The sequence below is a fragment of the Mesoplodon densirostris genome, chromosome 1, assembly GCF_025265405.1.
Source record: "Mesoplodon densirostris isolate mMesDen1 chromosome 1, mMesDen1 primary haplotype, whole genome shotgun sequence".
NCBI classification, from domain to species: domain Eukaryota; kingdom Metazoa; phylum Chordata; class Mammalia; order Artiodactyla; family Ziphiidae; genus Mesoplodon; species Mesoplodon densirostris.
In genome coordinates, this window is record NC_082661.1 from 148,399,001 (window position 1) to 148,420,334 (window position 21,334).

General features: G+C 38.5%; 1 protein-coding gene across 1 annotated transcript in view; it reads left to right on the forward strand.

Annotated features, from left to right (window-relative positions):
• Positions 1-21,334, forward strand: part of CORIN (corin, serine peptidase) — a 224,215-nt gene that overhangs the window by 6,548 nt on the left and 196,333 nt on the right. The window contains exon 2 of the mRNA XM_060091256.1: positions 6,074-6,274. Within this exon, the coding sequence (XP_059947239.1) occupies positions 6,074-6,274 (201 nt within the window). The remainder of the gene's footprint in view (positions 1-6,073; positions 6,275-21,334) is intronic.

Here is a 21,334-nt window from a genome sequence, read left to right on the forward strand (position 1 = left end):
TGTGGGGAAGTCTGGCAAGGCCTTCTGGAGGAAGTGTTTAGATTGCCCCGGATTTAGACATTTTTCCCCTTGAATGTTTCATAGCATTTTATACTCAATGTATTTATAATAATTATAGTAACAAAAGGAAGCTTCTACAACTTTTATTTTTCATTCTCTATTATCTATTGTATCAGTCAGGGCAGGCTATGCTATGCTGTGTAACACAAATAATTCTAATATATTAGTGGCTTAACAACAACAAAGGTCAGTTTCTCACTTGCAACACGTGCTCTGCAAGATGGCAGGGGGGCTATGCTCATTCAGGTCATTAAAGGACTAAATTGATGGACCAGCCATCATCTTGAACCTTTGTGGTTATTGTGCCAGAAAGAAAGAAAGAGAGCCCTGGAGTAACTTCTATACTTTTTTTTATACTTTTAAAGGAGTATATAATGCAGCATCACTAATTATAATCACAATGCCGTACATTAGATCCCCAGAACTTACTCATCTTATAAGTGGAAGTTCGTACCCTTTGACCGACATCAAAGATATCAAGAGACAGAATGAGGCCAAAGAATGTAACCCCAGCATGTGCCCTAGTAGAATGGGAGAGAATTGAAAATATTTGATGAATAACACTAACGCAACCACCCCATCTTGGTAAATGTCTTCATTTACCCAGTAATTCAAACCAGAAACCTTGAAGGGACCTCTGACTCTTTCCATTACGTTCTTACAATTTTGCCTCTGAAAGCTCTCTCCCAAATGTTCCCTTTGTCCTCACTGCTTTTGCCTTGACTCAGTCCTTCTTTTCTCACTTGGACTCTTGCAATAGCCTTCTAACTGTCTGCTAGACTTAGCCCCTTTCAAGCATCACCCTGTTGCCAGAGTGATCATTATAACGTTCTACCCCATTTAAGACTCTGCAAAATTTCTCTATCACAACAAGATCAATTCCAAACCTATGACAGGAATACCCTTCCCAGTCTGGCTTCTACTTCCTTTCAAGCCTTTTCTCTTTCCAGTCCCCTGTGTGCCAGCCATGTTTAAATACCTGCTAGTCAGCTTTTGCATATTTTCCCCTTTGCTCTATCTAGAAAGTTCTCCATTCCCTATTACTACAACTCCCTCTTCCCCACAAATGCTTGGCTCAAACCTAGAAAATCCCTAATCATCTTTTAAGATTCACATGGAGGATCTTCTTCCCTAAGAAACCTTTCCTGACTTTCTCAAACGGAATGACAACTTCTTCTCTAATTGTTGTCACCGGATTGTCCTATGCATATCATTCTCAAAGCATTTGTATCATGGTCTGTAGTTTTAGGCTACATGCCTGTCTCCCCCAACTAATCCATAAACATCTCAATGATAAGAAACTCTTAGCAAATTTTGTAATTTACTTTCAGCAGAGAGTAAATACATAGTTCCTGGCACATAGAAAATGAAAAGTAAATGTGTTACCACATGGCTAGAGATATAAAGATAAGGAACTAATTTCAAACTCATATCATAGGAAAATAAATTTTTTTAACATGCAGATGATGGTTGATTTTTTTTAACTTGTATACCTTGTCCAAAATGAGAAGGGTGTGTGGGTGTGTGGGTATGGGTATGTGTCATGTCCCAACTCAATTCTTGGGTAAAGTTAAGTAACTCTCGTAAGCTTTGGTTTCCTTTCCTCTTAAACTTCATAAAGAAGAGTTAATTATAGCATCTGTTTCATGGGATTGTTGGAAGGCTAACTCAATAAATGCCCATAGTGAGGATACTTAGTAAGGTGCCTGTGTTAGTTTCCTATTGCTGCTATAACAACTTGGTAGCTTAAAATAACACAAATATAGTACCTTAGAGTTATGGAGGTCAGAAGTCCAAAACTGGTCTCACTGGGCTAAAATTAAGGTGTCGGTAGTACTGTATTCTTTCTAGAGGCTCTAGGGGCCAATCTGTTTTCTGCCATTTCCAGCTTCTAGAGGCTTCCTGCATTCCTTGGCTTGTGGCCCCTTGCCATCTTCAAAATGAGCAATGGCCCATTGAGTCTTTCTCACACTGCATAGCTCTGACACACACTCTCTCACCTCCCTCTTCTGCTTACAAGGATTCCATGACTACCGTGGGCTCACCTGAATAATCCAGGATAATTTTCCCATCTCAGATTCCCTGACTTACATCTGCAACATCCCTTTTGTCATGTAAGGTATGTAAAGTAACCTATTCACAGGTTCTGGGACTCGGGATGTGGACATCTCTCGGGGGAGCATTATTTTGTCTGCCACAGTGCTCAATCCACTCATTGTAAATGATCAGTAATACTTGACTATCATTGTTGGAAATGCAGACTGTTTCTTAAACATTGTTAAATAGAGCTGTGTTATAGCTGAAACACTTTTGAGCCATACAGCCTTGATGTAATGTGGCCTTCTATTAATAACTTAGCATGAAAGAGTCACAGTTATTTTACTCCAAAAGTGGGTTAAGTGATTCACTTTTGAAGATTACCTTAGCCATTTTATTATGCTGGGATGCACTTAGAGTAAAAGGAAATTGGCATTTATTTAAAAGTACCTTAGGACTTCCCTGGTGGCGCAGTGGTTAAGAATCCACCTGCCAATGCAGAGGATACGGGTTTGAGCCCTGATCCGGGAAGATCTCGCATGCTGCGGAACAGATAAGCCTGTGTACCACAACTACTGAGCCTGCGCTCTAGAGCCCGCGTGCCGCAGCTATTGAAGGCTGCGCCCCTAGAGCCCGTGCTCTGCAACACAAGAAGCCCCTGCAGTGAGAAGCCCGCACGTTGAAACAAAGAGTAGCCCCCCCCTCACCGCAACTAGAGAAAGCCCATGCGCAGCAATGAAGACCCAGTGCAGCCAAAAATAAAAATATAAAAGTACCTTAGTAGCCCTAAGGAAGACAATTTTACTTTCATTACTATTACTGTGTAGTAATGACTAACAGTTATTGAGAACTTACTGTATGCCAGGAACTGTTCCAAGTGTTTATGTATGTATTGACTAATTTGATCCTAATGGCCAGCCCAATAAGGGGAGGTACTTTGATTTTCCTTAGTTTATGGCAGTTGAGAGTTTGTCCAAAGTTTCAGGGCTAGTAAGTAGTGATGGGATTTAAACCCAGGTGGTCAGGCTGTAGAATCTGTACTTTTAACCACAGCACTTAAAATAGAAATGTGGAAAAGGATGGGGCAACACTGAAAGAATGAACACTCTACTTTGGACTGATAACTCTCAGCATTTTTGTAGCTCATCGTGATGTAGCTTGACAGTATTTAGTCTTACTGAATTCTATTTTCTGTGCTTTTAAAAAATGCGTAATAGAGGACCAACTGTGAGTTGAGAGTTGGTTAGTTTCCAGAGATGCTTGAAAACAAATGGTCTAGTCAGTTTAGGCTTTTAAAGACAGGTCCATTAGGCTTGTTGTCTTTGTCTTTCTCTCGAAAATATAGTTCAGGGACATTAGCTGCACCAACTACTGTATATCATGTGTTATCTTTCTATTCTGCCAACTTGCTTTGATATGGAGAGTTTAAGAGCAAGGAAACTGCTTTTTTTTTTTTTTAAGGAAGTTGTTTTCCAAGGCAGTGTTTCCTGAAAAAGTTGGTGTTTAAAGAATATTTTAGAGTAAACAGATATTATTAGCACTTTCACCACTATGGTTAGGTGAAAAAGTTAAAGGAAAGATTATTAATAAGGCTAGTCATTACAAACAAAATGTTAAGAACAACTGTTGAAATATTTCATACGATAAGGAACTCCCTTTAAGTGAATTACACAGGGATATAACTGAGGAGTTGGCATTTGCTCAAAGTGTGTTGACAGGGCTGGATGCTGACTTATAGGGTCAGTGTGATAAGTAAATTGACTTTATGGGTCTTATACATTCATTATAGCCATGTTAGTGGAAATAACACTTTATGTGCAAAATCTCTATGCCAAAATTAGCAAAGAAGAGAGCAAATAATAAGTGAAAAATAAAATTATATCTAATTAGTAAATTTTTCTGTATGAATAAAATACACATTATATAGCGAACAAATCTATCGCATACATTTATTTTGATCTAGGATGAATTCTAAATCATTTTGAAAATCATAAACAATTAAATGAAGTCTTTCATTTCACCTACTGCATTTAATATTTATTCATAATCACACAGTTTGGGGAGTGTGTTACCTGCACCACATGGTCATGATTTAGCTTTTACACTCCACCGTTTTACTTAGAATCCTGTTGACCTTAGTTAGCTAGAAAACAGCTGCTTTCCTATTTTGATTTGTAGTTAACGTTTTCCAAGTGTCAAGCACATGTAGAGAAATTTTTTCTGTAGACTGATATTAAACATTTTATTTATATTTCTTTTTTTTTTTTAATGGTCCATGGGCTGTTCGGAAAAGTGAGAGCCAAGTAGAGCATTCACTGTAAATGCTTTTAGGAAAAAACAATCTCCCTTGGGTATTTCTATAATGGATCAATATCACATTCATTTATTTTAGTGGCATACTCAACCAGAGTGCTATATTCTGGAAACACTCTGTTGTCTATTTTGACTGAGTTAAAAATACATGATCTCTTTCAAAGTTTTCAGATTTTCTGCCTAAAGCTAAAGCTAGGGGATTCCCAATAATCGTAGGTTGGACTCTTTATTTTGTCCATGAATAAATACCTTGAGAAAGTGACCAGTGGATAATCTTAGTTTAATGCCTATTTCTTATAATCAAATTTATAGCTTCTGGTCGAAGATGAAGATAATATAGTTTCTTTTAGTTTTGCTGGAATTGGAGTTTTACTTTTTTGGGAGGGGTTTCTACGAGTCTTGGGAAATATTTGAGCCCTATTATTTTTATTATCTGTTGTGTGTAGTTCATTGAAATTTAGTGCCAAATGTGGAGAAACAGAAGGCCACAGGTAAGCTGGCACTGTTGTCCTTTGTGGCAGGTAGAAAGATAGGGAGAGCTTGCGTCCTGGGTACTGAGGAGCCTAAAATGATGTGTGAAATTGAGACACTGAGAAAGTAGGAAGGAAACACTGTAAGATTTGCCACATTTTATTTGTGGTGAGTCCCAGGTGAGGTAGAATTGCCCTAAATTCTTTGGGCACTAGGAAACCTGGATGGGAGACTCAATTTCTAAACCTTTAGCTCTTGAGAAGCAATAGCCACCTCACAGGGTTATGTGATCTACGACAGAAGAGAAACTACTGGTTGTCTCGAGAAGTGGGTGTTCTTGCTGGCCATCATTTTCTCTTTGCGTTTGTCTGGGGAAGCAGCTCTAGAGTTTCCCTAATACATTTTTTAAAATAAATATTTCTAGACAATTCTCTGGCAGTCCAGTGGTTAGGACTCCGCACCCTTACTGCAGGGGGCGCGGGTTTGATCCCTGGTTGGGGAACTAAGATCCTGCAAGCCATGCAGTGCAGCCAAAAATAATAAATAAAAATAAAATAAGGGGCTTCCCTGGTGGTGCAGTGGTTGAGAATCCACCTGCCAATGCAGGGGACACGGCTTTGAGCCCTGGTCCGGAAAGATCCCACATGCCACGGAGCAGCTGGGCCCGTGAGCCACAAGTACTGAGCCTGTGCTCTAGAGCCCGCAAGCCACAACTACTGAGCCTGCGCGTCTGGAGCCTGTGCTCCGCAACAAGAGAGGCCATGATAGTGAGAGGCCCAGGCACCGCGATGAAGAGTGGCCCCCGCTTGCCGCAATTAGAGAAAGCTCTCGCGCAGAAACGAAGACCCAACGCAGCCAAAAATAAATAAATAAATAAATATTTTTTAAAAAGTAAAATTAGGGCTTCCCTGGTGGCGCAGTGGTTGAGCGTCTGCCTGCCAATGCAGGAGACGCGGGTTCGTGCCCCGGTCTGGGAGGATCCCACATGCCGCTCAGCGGCTAGACCCGTGAGCCATGGCCGCTGGGCCTGCACGTCCGGAGCCTGTGCTCCGCAGCGGGAGAGGCCACGACAGTGGGAGGCCCGTATACCGCAAAAAAAAAAAAAAAAAAAAAGTAAAATTAAATTAAAATAAAATAAAGTAAAATAAACACTTCTAGTAATGTTTTAAACTATCTTTTTTTGGTCTTTCAGGAACATTAAAAAAAGCCTATTTTAAATCAAATGGGAGTGAACCTTTGGTCACTGATGGTGAAGCCCATGTGTATGATGTTATTCTTCCAAGTACAACTCATAACGAGAGCACCGGGACATCTACTGCCAATCCCACCCAACACATTCCAGCCTGGACTATGGATGCTTCTCTCCCAGGGGACCAAAATCAGAGGAGCACAAGTAAGTCTGAAGGTGGTAAATAGCTGTGCCCTTTAATGTCTGTGGAACCCACAGGTAGATTTTTAAGTGTGGCAACTGATGCTCTTAATCACAATCACTTACTGGTCACACAGGAAAAGCTCTGCTCCCTTATCTAGCAAGCATAGCCAAGTGCCCTGTTCCTAAACATGAAATGCCCTCAGCTCAGCCATCCAGATAGGGACTGGAGTAAGAAATAAAAAGGTACCAATGCCATTCAGTATTTCTGAGACATAAAAATTTGTGCTGCTTGCCCCAGTATGACAGTGTTGATTTTACGGTGGTTCTGTTTTTTAAGTTTTAAGATACTTATTTTGAGATGGTTAAATTAATAAGTAAACTAAGTTACTTATTTTGTTATTGGTGCCTTGTGGCAGGAATCCTAATTCCATGGTTTTTCGAGGTAATTTCGCTGTAAGCATCTTTGCCTTAGACATCTTTGCTGTAAGCATTTCTGCCTCATAATTAATTGGTTGTAAGGCAATTTTACCGTGAAAGATAAAAAATGAAAAATGAAAGAGGGACATTTAAAAAGACATAATGGGGCTTCCCTGGTGGCACAGTGGTTAAGAGTCTGCCTGCTGATGCAGGGGACATGGGTTTGTGCCCCGATCTGGGAAGATCCCACATGCCGCGGAGCGGCTGGGCCCGTGAGCCGTGGCCACTGAGCCTGCGCGTCCAGAGCCTGTGCTCCACAATGGGAGAGGCCACAACAGTGAGAGGCCCACATACCACACACACACACACAAAAAGACATTGCTAAATACAAAATTTTAAAATATGTTTAAAATGTGTGTAGATTCATGGTGACACTGCACAAATAACTGATTTTATTTTGTGAGTTGTACCTTTGTCTTCCAAGTCTTCTGTTTATAGTATTTTTTTATACACCTTTTTTTGGCTTGTTGATTTGTCTCCTCGTTCAGCATTGCACTTTTTCTTTTTTGCTAAAATTTGTTCCTTTGTTAAGAGAGGTATTAGTTTCCAAATACTAGGATGCATATTTGTAACTGAGTTCTGTATTGCGCTGTGAAAGCCTCCTCCACTGGTGTTTGTTCCTCGCATACTGCCGCATGTCTGTTGATAGACTTTCCAATGGGAAATGTAGGTTCAACTCTGCCTCTGAGGCCCTCAGCCTCTTTCTCCTCCAGTGCAGTGTTTCAAGATAAGAAACCAACACAAAGCAAATAGTCTTCTGTCAGCTCAATAAAGCCATCAATAATGTCTCTAACTGGAAAAAATGATAACACATTTCAACCCGTTGAAACCAAACTGTCAACCACGTAGTTTACCTTTCATTGCAAAATTGCCTTACAGTCAATTAGTTATGTGGTGAAAATGTTTGCAGTGAGATGCTTACAGTGAGAAGTGAGAAGACCAGGCATGCAGTTCTATAATCGAATGCCAAGGGATTTGACAGGAGCTATATCCCTTCATTTGCTTTCGAGGTGTCTATGTGTTCTTTCTCATTTCCTGGTTTTATTGGCTATGCAATTTATTTTACTTGTTGGTGGCTGACAGATAATCACACCTTGAGGAAAATGGCATGGCCAAAACTTCTATTTGAGGACAAATGGAGGTATTTGTCAGTTATTCCAGAAAAAGAGCTTGCAGAGAGAAAGAGGAGACAGAAAGTGTGGAGATGGGTCCAGTTAGATGGCAACAGATGATATGCTCCAGAATGTGACTCTGTCCCTCAATACACCTCCAATTTTTTTAGTAAAGTTACTAGCCTTCCAGAATGCTAGTGGGAGTGGATTAGTGTGGAAAGTTACCTAGTCAGTGCTGATAAATCATAATCAGAGCACTCACTGTTAAGAGCTTTCTCTGCAGTTGTCTTGAGTCTTACTTTCTACTTCCTAAAACAAGGTTATGTGACTGAAAATTACACAAAACCCATTCATCCCTGATCACTTTCTTGTTTGTTGCTCCCTCCTTCCTGAAAACCTCCAAAGGGAAATCACATTTTAGGTCTAGGACAGAATATTTATTTTCATTCTGAGCCAGGAAGGGAAGGATTAAGCTGACTCTTAAACTATCATAGTATGTTTGCCAGTATCTGAAGAAATGCAGGATTATTCTCTCTCTCTAGCCCCAAGGAGTCAGAATGTTTGGCTTCTGTTGTTTCATGGAGCACCAATAGATATTAACTGTTTCTTATGCTTAAGAGTTCACCAGTGATTTATACAGATTCATGTTCATTACCTGACGGTAATACTACAAACCCAAATTATGCTAAGTAAAATTTGTTTTCCTCATGAGTTTAATTTTGAAGTTTTTAATATTTCGGTCATGTCTTAAGCACTTCATTCTTCTTTTTTTTTTAACATCTTTATTGGAGTATAATTGCTTTACATTGGGGTGTTAGTTTCTGCTTTATTACAAGCACTTCATTATTCTTAGGGCAGTGTTTTTCAACAAAAGGGCAGAAGTAATTTAAGCAAAAACTTAGTCCAGTTAATGTGGTTGCAATTACAGCAATTGTTATTTTCTTTTACAAGGTGGATTTGTCTCTATTTTGAAAGTTCTGTCATTTGTTAAGATTCAAATAGAGGTGACAGACACATACCCTGAAGAGTAAAGAAACATATGGTCCTTGTTGCTCAGTTTGGAAGTTTGATGGGAGTCTGTTTGACTCATTTTCTCTTCCTATGGGTGGAACATTGCCTGAGAATATGAACGTAATTTGACATGTAAAGGAAACCCAGATGAAATTAGAATGATTAAATGTAGAAAGGTCAAAACCTTTGAAAATGTGTCATTCTGTCTTGTTAATGTACTTGACAGTTAGCCTTGAGCTTTACTGTCTCACCACATAGACCCTCAATAGACTGTCTGTAATAACTAAAATTATTTATTGTAAGGAATTTGATAGTTTTTCATACATTTCAGTAATACTGCTAGTCTGTGAGTATAGAGCTTTTGATAGTTTTCAGGGCAAGTTTGAATATTTTCTTTGTGGTCCTTATTATTATTTTTTTAAATTTTATTGAAGTATAGTTGATTTACAATGTAGTGTTAATTTCTTCTGTACAGCAAAGTGATTCAGTTATACATATATATATATATGTTCTTTTTCATATTCTTTTCCATTATGGTTTATCACAGGATATTGAATATAGTTCCCTGTGCTACACAGTAAGACCTTGTTGTTTATCTCTCTGTGGCCCTTATAATTAGCTGACAAGGTATGCAGGACAGGTATACACACCATTTTTCAAGGTATGAAATTGAGACTTAGGGAAATTAAGTTGATGTATCCAGTGTCACTTATTTACTAATTGGTAGCCATGGAATTGGGATTCAGGTCTTGGGACTCCTAGACCAGCGTTCTTTCAAGTATTTCATGCTTCCTTATTTAATTTCATTGCTTTCTTTTCAGTAGCAGCAGCATTTCTGAGCAAATTTTAAGCTCCAGGAGAGTAATGTATTTTGTTTACTGCTTTATAGACAGTGTTCAACAAAATATTTGTTGAATGAATAAATAAATGAACTACAGTCATTTCAAAAATATCTGACCTCTTTTTATTGGTGATGCCAAATCACACTTCTCACTTGATATTTATTTAACCAATTTTACTTAAAGTATAATTTAATGCCTTGTTTCTCTACTAACACCTAGCAGAGAATTTACTTTTATTCCTTTTTTAAAAAAATTATAATTCTCTAATTAAAGTGTCATTCTAAATTTCTGGCACATGTAAAAGCTTTTTGAGTCCACTCTAGTCCAAAAATACAGTGGCGAGACATTCTGTCCTTCTCAATATCCTGGGTAGAAAACCAAGGGGAGAAGTCCTGGAAAAAAGTACCAGGAAATAGCCTTTCCTTAAGACATTTCCTTTTGGGGGTCATCAATATCATGCCAAAGCATAGAATACTGCAGTTTGTGAAGTTTTAGCCAGATGCTTGCTAGGTTACACTGTGTGGCAGAGCTTTGTAAATGTGAAATAGGCTTTATGTGACATCTGTTACATCTGGAGTTTCATTAGTTACATTTTTTTTTTTTTTTTTTTTTTTGCGGTATGCAGGCCTCACTGTTGTGGCCTCTGCCGTTGCGGAGCACAGGCTCCGGACACGCAGGCTCAGTGGCCATGGCTCACGGTCCCAGCCGCCCTGCGGCATGTGGGATCTTCCCGGACCGGGGCACGAACCCATGTCCCCTGCATCGGCAGGCGGACTCTCAACCACTGCGCCACCAGGGAAGCCGCCATTAGTTACATTTTGAAAACCAGTTGTAATATGGAAAGGAAAAAGACCCATAGTTAGCTTTCATGCTGTATTTCAGCAAGGGATTTTCCTAGGTTGCATTCTGTATTTAGATTTTTATTTTCATCTTTTCTTCTTATATATTTTATAAATATTTAAGCATAAATTGAATTTTAAGGAGAGGGAAAAACTCTTTGACCAACCAAGAGCTTTTGGGTTAAAAATAATATGGCACTAAATAAAATAGCCTAGAAACTCTAATCAGGAATTAAAGTGACGTGAGAGTGGGCTAATGTGCTGAAAGCGTAAAGTGTTTTGTTCTCTCATTGTGCTCTTTGATGACCAGCTCCTAAATCTTCTATATCAGATGAAAACACATCATACCTCTCATTCACTTACAGAAAGCTTTTTGAGGTATAATCCACATACCATTAAATTTGACCTCTAATACATATAATTCAGTATTTTTAAAATGTATTCACAGAGTTGTGCAGCTATCACCACTATCTAATATTAGAACATTTTCATCACTGCAAAAAGAAATGCTGTATCCATTGTTCCTCATTTCCCCTCTCCCTCAGCCTGTGTCCAAAACTAATCTACTTTCAGTCTCTATAGATTTGCCCATTCTGAACATTTCATATAAAATGTTCATATGAACATTTTCATATAAAAAGCCACAATAAATGTGTGGCTTTTGTGACTGGCTTTTCATATTTTTCTTGGATATAGTCACAGCCCTGGCCTTCTAGTATCCCAGGGAATATGTCAGAGCTTTTCAAAGGCCTCTTCAGACATCTCATTCCCTAGTTTTTCCTTTTAAGTGTTTTGGTCAGCCTCTTATTTACAACAGGTATCCTTGCCTCAGGTAACTGTGATGTTAAACAATTGCCACAGATTGTTTTCAACATGTACCCTGGGGATAGAACTTTTTGCAAAGAGAAAGCTCTGAGTCAGATCAAGTAAAGACAAGTACTGAGAATGGATCCTTTCTGGGGAGCTTCTAGACAAGTTGAATGGTGATAATTCTCTGGGGATGGCTTTTTGGGGAGCTTCAGACCCATTCTTCCCCCTAGGTTGCTGGTTTTTATAGATGCCATGGCTGCAAGCTCATTGGTTTTCAAGGCTCCTGTAGAACTGAGGAGAGGGTGATGGGAATATGGCAAATTAAAATGTTACAAAGTGGGACTTCCCTGGTGGCACAGTGGTTAAGAATCTGCCTGCCAATGCAGGGGACACGGGTTCTATCCCTGGTCCAGGAAGATCCCACATGCTGTGGAGCAACTAAGCCCCATGCGCCACAACTACTGAGCCTTCGCTCTAGAGCCCGTGAGCCACAGCTGCTGAGCCCGCGTGCCACAGCTACTGAAGCCCGCGTGCCTAGAGTCTGTGCTCTGCAACAAGAGAAGCCATAGCAATGAGAAGCCCGTGCACTGCAACGAAGAGTAGCCCCCGCTCACCACAACTAGAGAAAGCCCGCGCACAGCAACGAAGACCCAACGTAGCCAAAACAAACAAACAAACAAAAAAAAAACGAAAACAAAAAACGTTACAAAGCTCATAGTTCTCACTGTGATTCAGCCATTTTTCTTGAACAAATGTTCCTCTGCTGCAAGCCTTTGGTTAAATTCCAAAGTTCTGAAAAATCTGATTTTGATATTTTTTTCCCAGTGTTTTTACTGTTTCTATGGAGGAGCAGATTTTTGGAGGGTCTTACTGTGCCATTTTGGAAGTATTTCCTACCCCTCAATCAGTTTTTTTTTTTTTTTTTTTTTTTTTTTCCTTTTTGCGTTATGTGGGCCTCTCACTGTTGTGGCCTCTCCCGTTGCGGAGCACAGGCTCCGGATGCGCAGGCCCAGCGGCCATGGCTCACGGGCCCAGCCGCTCCGCGGCATATGGGATCCTCCCAGACCGGGGCACGAACCCGTATCCCCTGCATCGGCAGGCGGACTCTCAACCACTGCGCCACCAGGGAGGCCCCCTCAATCAGTTTTACCTTCCTTATCTACTATACTGCTTCTTTTTAATTTCCTCCAAAATTGGGAATTGGTTTTTCTTCTTTCTGTAATGAATAAATATGATCATATTATATATATTATTTTAAAATGGAAGACTTTATCCCCTTTTTTTGCATAAATCACTTCAATTCTTCTTCCTTTTGCATCATATTACCTTATTTCTGACCACAGTTAACCCATCTTAATGACCTGGTGTGTATGATTTTATAGTTTTCTCCATGCTCATAAATCATATATAAACATATATACACAAACTTTTATACAGAATGACATACACATAGAGGTGTTTTTGTCATTTTTGTTTTTCAAAAAATGAGATCACATTTATTGCGTACAGTTTTCTACATAATGTTTTTCTCACTCAAGAATACTTCATGTAAATATCTCTAAGACAATGATTTAGCTCTAATTCATTATTACAGTGATTGAATAGCATTCCATGCTCTCATTATACCATAATTTATTTCAACCATTCTTCTAACAATTCTTCACCTTATATTTAATTTTTTTCCTCAATGAACTATACAGTCTCTGAAGATAAAATGACTTGGATTGACAGTGAAACTGTCTAAATATCAGTGATTTATTAGCACTGATAACTCTGTACCAAAATGCCCTGAACACATACTCCAGATTTGCTGCATGTAGAAAGCTTGTACACCAATCAGAAACCTTAAGCTTATTCTTTCTTCCTAGTTTTCTGCTTTTAACACAGTATTTCTTTTAGTTTGTAAGTGAGTTCTGCAAGAATACGAAGCTAAGAGGATCAGAGCAAGGCCTGAAGTTTTACTTGGGTTACTATTCATCAGGAAACTATCCAAGGATGGAATATGGGGAGAGGGGCTCTAATTAGACATCTGAAATCAGATAAAGTCCCTTTTCCTTTTTCCCTGACATTTTCTAATCCTGTCTGGAGTGGAATCCTGAATGTCTTAATTATATTCTTCTTAAGTCAGTCATGCTGTTCTCAGATTCATGTACCCACCTCTACATCACTGACTGCAGATTATTTTGCGGTTTGGAGGGGGAATCTGTGCTTATATGTGTGAATGACATCATTCCTATGTTGTTTTTTGGACAGTATTTCTTCACCTGGGGGCTGAGGGACCTCAGATTTTTTCTGGGGGACCCAAGAATTCTCTATAAGAACTTCTTAAATGTATGCTTTCATTTCAATGATAATAAAAAATAATGTACTACTCTTTTTTTTACAACTTTATTGGAGTATAATTGCTTCACAATGGTGTGTTAGTTTCTGCTTTATAACAAAGTGAATCAGTTATACATATACATCTGTTCCCATAACCCTTCGCTCTTGCGTCTCCCTCCCTCCCACCCCTCCAGGCAGTCACAAAGCACTGAGCTAATCTCCCTGTTCTATGCAGCTGCTTCCCACTAGCTATCTATTTTACGTTTGGTAGTGTATATATGTCCATGCCTCTCTCTCGCTTTTTCACAGTTTACCCTTCCCCCTCCCCATATCCTCAAGTCCATTCTAAAGTAGGTCTGTGTCTTTATTCCTGTTTTACCCCTAAGTTCTTCATGACATTTTTTTCCCTTAAATTCCATATATATATGTGTTAGCATACGGTATTTGTCTTTCTCTTTCTGACTTACTTCACTCTGTATGACAGACTCTAGGTCTATCCACCTCATTACAAATAGCTCAATTTTGTTCCTTCTTATGGCTGAATAATATTCCATTGTATATATGTGCCACATCTTCTTTATCCATTCATCTGATGATGGACACTTAGGTTGTTTCCATCTCCGGGCTATTGTAAATAGAGCTGCAATGAACATTTTGGTACATGACTCTTTTTGAATTATGGTTTTCTCAGGGTATACGCCCAGTATTGGGATTGCTGGGTCATATGGTAGTTCTATTTGTAGTTTTTTAAGGAACCTCCATACTGTTCTCCATAGTGGCTGTACCAATTCACATTCCCACCAGCAGTGCAAGAGTGTTCCCTTTTCTCCACACCCTCTCCAGCATTTATTGTTTATAGATTTTTTGATAATGGCCATTCTGACTGGTGTGAGATGATATCTCATTGTAGTTTTGATTTGCATTTCTCTAATGATTAATGATGTTGAGCATTCTTTCATGTGTTTGTTGGCAGTCTGTATATCTTCTTTGGAGAAATGTCTATTTAGGTCTTCTGCCCATTTTTGGATTGGGTTGTTTGTTTTTTTGTTATTGAGCTGCATGAGCTGCTTATAAATTTTGGAGATTAATCCTTTGTCAGTTGCTTCGTTTGCAAATATTTTCTCCCATTCTGGGGGTTGTCTTTTGGTCTTGTTTATGGTTTCCTTTGCTGTGCAAAAGCTTTGAAGTTTCATTAGGTCCCATGTGTTTATTTTTGTTTTTATTTCCATTACTCTAGGAGGTGGGTCAAAAAGGACCTTGCTGTGATTTATGTCATAGAGTGTTCTGCCTATGTTTTCCTCTAAGAGTTTGATAGTTTCTGGCCTTACATTTAGGTCTTTAATCCATTTTGAGCTTGTTTTTGTGTATGGTGTTAGGGAGTGATCTAATCTCATACTTTTACACGTCCCTATCCAGTTTTCCCAGCACCACTATTGAAGAGGCTGTCCTTTCTCCACTGTACATTCCTGCCTCCTTTATCAAAGATAAGGTGACCATATGTGCGTGGGTTTATCTCTGGGCTTTCTATCCTGTTCCATTGATCTATCTTTCTGTTTTTGTGCCAGTACCATACTGTCTTGATTACTGTAGCTTTGTAGTATAGTCTGAAGTCAGGGAGCCTGATTCCTCTAGCTCCGTTTTTCATTCTCAAGATTGCTTTGGCTATTTGGGGTCTTTTGTGTTTCCATACAAATTGTGAAATTTTTTGTTCTAGTTCTGTGAAAAATGCCAGTGGTAGTTTGATAGGGATTGCATTGAATCTGTAGATTGCTTTGGGTAGTAGAGTCATTTTCACAATGTTAATTCTTCCAATCCAAGAACATGGTATATCTCTCCATCTATTTGTATCATCTTTAATTTCTTTCATCAGTGACTTATAATTTTCTGCATACAGGTCTTTTGTCTCCTTAGGTAGGTTTATTCCTAGATATTTTATTCTTTTTGTTGCAGTGGTAAATGGGAGTGTTTTCTTGATTTCACTTTCAGATTTTTCATCATTAGTGTATAGGAATGCCAGAGATTTCTGTTCATTAATTTTGTATCCTGCTACTTTACCAAATTCATTGATTAGCTCTAGTAGTTTTCTGGTAGCATCTTTAGGATTCTCTATGTATAGTATCATGTCATCTTCAAACAGTGACAGCTTTACTTCTTCTTTTCCAATTTGGATTCCTTTTATTTCCTTTTCTTCTCTGATTGCTGTGGCTAAAACTTCCAAATCTATGTTGAATAAGAGTGGTGTACACCTACTCTTGATAACCTGGATAACCATCTTATAACAAGTATTGAGATAAAATTTTGGTGCCTGTATTTGTGTTCCTATTTATGATAAAGTTGCTGCGAAGCTGTATTTCTTAGACATTTGCTAGCCATCAAGAAAGGAACAGAGGCAGATTTGATAGTCTTCTCAATTGCAGAACTAAAGTATGTACTGGCATGTTGTACAAAGGCCACCTTTGTGGCAGTTAAAATAGAGAAAAATAGACTTACTCAGCGGGGATACACAGTAGCATAAGCTTCCTAAATACAGGAGAACTTGTGCTTCAGGAGTTAGCACCATATTCATGGTGTCTTAGCAGAACACTGTTAATATTAATTCATTAATGTAATTAATTTAAATCTTATTAGATTTGTAGTTTCATTTATATTTAATTTATACATATTGATTTCATTGTGTGTTAGACCTAAAGGTATAAAGGGGTTTATGTTTAATTTTATGTATACCTGCATAATTTCTTCCTGTGAAAAAGCCTGTATGATTGATTCTTCAACTTGTGGAATACTGCTTTAGGGTAACTGAGTCCTAGCTGTTTGTGTCACATCCTCAGGAAAAACAGTGATGCTCTATAGCAGAGCTTCTTAGCTTTTTTGTGCCAAGTACTGCTTTGACAAACTGGTAAAGCTTATAGGTGCCTTCTCAGAATAATGTTTTGGTGTTAAAACAAATTACACAGAATCAAAAAGAAAGGCAGTTTTATTAAAATCTAGTTATCAAAATATTGGAAATATAAATTCATGATATAGTAATACATGTATTTATTTATTAACATATTAAATAATGATATCAGCCTAGGTCAATGCCTGTAATTTTATAATATGGATGAGCATACATAATATTTTGAAATGTCTGTAATAACTCTGTTGATATGAAAATAGCTATGACTTCTAAATAGTTTTTCTGATTGTTGCCTACATTGATAAGCATTTAAGTATGCATTGATAAGCATTTAAGTATGCTAAATTTCAATTGGAGGTTAATGGAAATAGAGATGCTATTTTTCTCCCATCCAATTTCTTCATAGACAGCAATTTTCTTTTAATTGAAGTATAGTTGATTTACAGTATTGTGTTAGTTTCAGTTATACAGCAAAGTGGTTTGGTTATATATATATATGCATATATATATTATTTTTAAATTCTTTTCCACTATAATTTATTATAAGATATTGAATATAGTTCCTTGTGCTATACAGTAAATTCTTGTTGTTTATCTATTTTATATATGGTAGTGTGCATCTGTTAATCCTATACTCCCAATTTATCCCCCCCACCTCTTCTCCTTTGGTAACCATAAGCTTCTTTTCTATGTCTGTGAGTCTGTTTCTGTTTTGTAAATAAGTTCATTTGTACTATTTTTTAGATTCCACATATAAGTGATATCATATACTGTTGTCTTTGTCTGACTTACTTCACTTAGTATGATAATCTCTAGGTCCATCCATGTTGCTGCAAATGACATTATTTCATTCTTTTTCATGTCTGAGTAATATTACATTGTATGTATATGTATATACATATATACTTACAGATATGTATATATACACATATATATATACACCACATCTTCTTTATTCACTCATCTGTAAATGGACACTTAGGTTGCTTCCATATCTTGGCTATTGTAAATAATGCTGCTATGAACATTGGGGTGCATATATCTTTTTGAATTAGAGCGTTCATCTTTTTTGGATATATGCCCAGGAGTGGGATTGACAGCAAAAATTTTATGTATAAGCCCATTGAGGTCTTTGGATTATAATTAAGGACACATGCTTTAGAGGAAACGGGTGGGTTTTTTTTCTTTTGTTTTCTTTTTGGTAACTGGGAGAGTCTGAGGACTGCCTAAACTACTTCATTAGGAATTTGCTACTCCAAAATTTACTGTAGTCATGACCCTGGACACCATCCCTTATGTGCTCTGCTGGCCACCAGTGTTAGACTCCAAGGTTCAAGTATAGTTGGTTGCCCTCTCTATATGCTAAATCATATTCTTTTGGCTTAAAGAACAGTTATGAGATTTAGACGTGGGCTCTGGCTAATATCAATATCTAAGCAAGAACAAGTGAAGCATTTAAATAATTGTTGCCTGCTTATCTGGTTGGCATGGTAGCATTCTAATAAAGATCTACATAATTCTTGGGAGAGGGAGAAAGGAAATTTTAATGTAGGTATGGAGTCCCTCTTTCTCTTTTTTTCTGCCCACTCTCCTTTTCTTCTTCCTTGTTGCATCTGTAGATGACTCTGTTCCTGGGATGTATTGGGTTCCTCCCAGAGAGAGCGAACTCAATCATTTGCAGAGCTAGGCTTTTGAAAGGGATAATGGAGCAGTACCTGGTTTGCTCTCCTTTAGCTTCAGTCCCATTCCTCCCATTGCAAAGATTTTTGGGCAAGACTTCCAGACCCCTTCTCCAAAATGAATCCCGCAGTACACCACAGGTGACATCTACCCCCAAAGGTAATGTGCCTATAATACATTATTATAGCAAACAGGGGTCAGAGTTAAATTGTCACATCAAAAAGGTTTTTGGCTCAAACTTTTCTTCTCCAGATTCATTATCACAGGTTCCTCTTGAGGAAGAACAGCCCCATACACTTGATCCATGTACAGAGAAAAAAAAAACAGTAGCAGATAACAGCATTACAGAAACAGTCCTGATCAAATTCAAGGACAAAAATGATCTTTTTAAAAAAATTTTATTTTATTTTTATTTTTGGCTGCGTTGGGTCTTTGTTGCTGTGCGCAGGCTTTTCTCTAGTTGTGGTGAGCAGGGGCCACTCTTCGTTGCGGTGCACAGGCTCCTCGTTTGGTGGCTTCTCTTGTTGTGGAGCACGGGCTCTAGGCGTGTGGGCTTCAGTAGTTGTGGCTCATGGGCCCTAGAGCACAGGCTCAGTAGTTGTGGCGCATGGGCTTAGTTGCTCCGCAGCATGTGGGATCTTCCCGGACCAGGGCTCGAACCCTCTCCCCTGCATTGGCAGGCAGATTCTTAACCACTGCACCACCAGGGAAGCTCCTAAAATGATCTTTTAAAAGCCAGATTCTCACATAAAGTTTTTTAAAAATGTGTAATTTACTTTAGTCTGTGGTTCTGAAAGAAAACCGACACTGTATATATTCTTTTGCCTGAATCTTTCAATTTGCTATCGCAGGCTTTTGGTCTTTGTACAATTTTGTGCTGAGAGCAAGAAACCCATCAGCGGGAATCTGTGTGTTGTTACCTGTGTCTTTGGAGAATGTGCCTTTTCACTTACTTGTAGTTGGAACGAGTATGGTAATGACTTTTCCAAGCCGAAAGCTTTGCAACATTTCACATTTGATGCAAACTATTCCTTGTCTCTTAGTGTTAATGTATTTTATTCTTCTTTTTTGCTGCTCTGCATCATTAACCTAATACTTACATGTGGTGTTTGAATTGATTAGACTCACAGTACTTGCTTATGATTATATTAATTGGTGTAAACTCACTCTGGCATCTATGTACCCTTCCAAGTTTTGTGAGACATCTCAATTTCTGAGAGGCTAGGTTAATATTCTAAGAAGCACCATTCGCTCCTAAGCAGCTACTTATTGGGTGCCAAGCTCTGGGGTTTGGCTCTGTAGACTATAATGGTGGGTCAGTTAGAAGTCCTGTCCTCAAGTAGTCAATTGTCTAGTAACTGCCTTGAGACATGAATGTATTATTTATAACTTGAGAAATTCTGTAAGAGAGGTTCAGAGCCCGAAGGAAACATGATTCATTTCAATTCTCAATTCTTTAAAAGACAAGATTGCTAATTCATACTATTTCTAGTCTATAATAAATACATCATTTTTGTAAACATCATCAAGTTTTATTTACAGTTATAAAAGTTTTATTTTAAAGGTCTGTCTTAGAGTTTCCATTTTTAATCAGATTATACTGTTTAATTCTTAGATTTAAAAACTTATTCATAATATAATTGTCTTAGATAAGTTGAGCAGAGCCTTTTGTTTTCAATTTTATGGGAAGGCCCACCATGCTTTTATAGGTACTAATGAGAATCTTATCACCTCAGGAAGTGGGAGTTCTGGAATTCTACAATTCCCTCCTTGAAATTACTTTCCAATTCTTCCATTGTTTATTAAGTAATCAAAGGCAGAGTTTGGTTCTGCTGTGGTTATGTTTACAGATGTGCACTGGACAAAGGCCTTTAGGATATACATTTCAGGAGACTGATTTATGATGATCCGATGGCTATTAAGCCACAGTAACTATGTTACCATATTATGTGTCCTTGAAAGTCAACAAAAAATAGAAAAAATAATATGGGAGGGTTGCCATGGGAGAGAAATGAAGACCTTAAATCAAGAGTCTTTGCTTATTCTAGAGTTTGGGGGTTGGCCAAGTGGTCATTTTCCAGCCAGTCACGAGAGGCAGTAAGGCAGGTAATATGTGGGGACACATCTAGCACCATCAGTGTTCAAGTAGGGCCCCGTCACCCCTTCCTTCTTTCCTATTTCTCCCTTTTGGAATGGGAATGTCTCTCCTATGCCTGTCCCCCGTTTTGTTTTAGAATCACATTTGTCTTGTTTCACAGGTTCATAGCTGAAGGGGAATTTTGCCTCAGGATGAACCATACCTTGAGTCTCAGCCATATATGGTTTAGATGACATTTAGATGAGACTTTGGACTTTAGACTTTGATGCTGAAATGATTTAAGACTTTTTTTTTTTTTTTGCGGTATGCGGGGCTCTCACTGTTGTGGCCTCTCCCGTTGTGGAGCACAGGTTCTGGACGCGCAGGCTCAGCAGCCATGGCTCACGGGCCCAGCCGCTCCGCAGCATGTGGGATCTTCCTGGACTGGGGCACGAACCCATGTCCCCTGCATTGGCAGGAGGACTCTCAACCACTGCGCCACCAGGGAAGCCCGATTTAAGACTTTCTGAGCTGTTGGGATGGAGTGAATATATTTTACATGTGAGAAGGACAATGAATTTTGCGGGCCAGGGTTAGAATATTATCAATTGAATGTTTGTATCCCTCCAATATTCATATGTTGAAGCCCTGGCCCTTAATGTACTGTTGTCCATTTTTATGTCTTCTCTGGAAAAATGTTTATTCAAGTCCTCTGCCTATTTTAAAATTGGATTATTTAGGGTTTTTTGCTGCTGAGTTGTGTGAGTTCCTTATATATTTTGACTATTAACCCCTTATCAGATACATGATTTGCAGATATGTTCTCCTATTCCATAAGTTGTCTTTTCAAGCTTTTTAGTTTGATATAGTTCCACTTGTTTGTTTAGCTGTTGTTGCCTGTACTTTTGGCATCTTATTCAAAAAATCTTTGCCGAGATCAGTGTCAAGGAGCTTTTTTCCTATGTTTTCTTCTAGGGGTTTTATGGTTTCAAGTCTTATATTTAAATCTTTAATC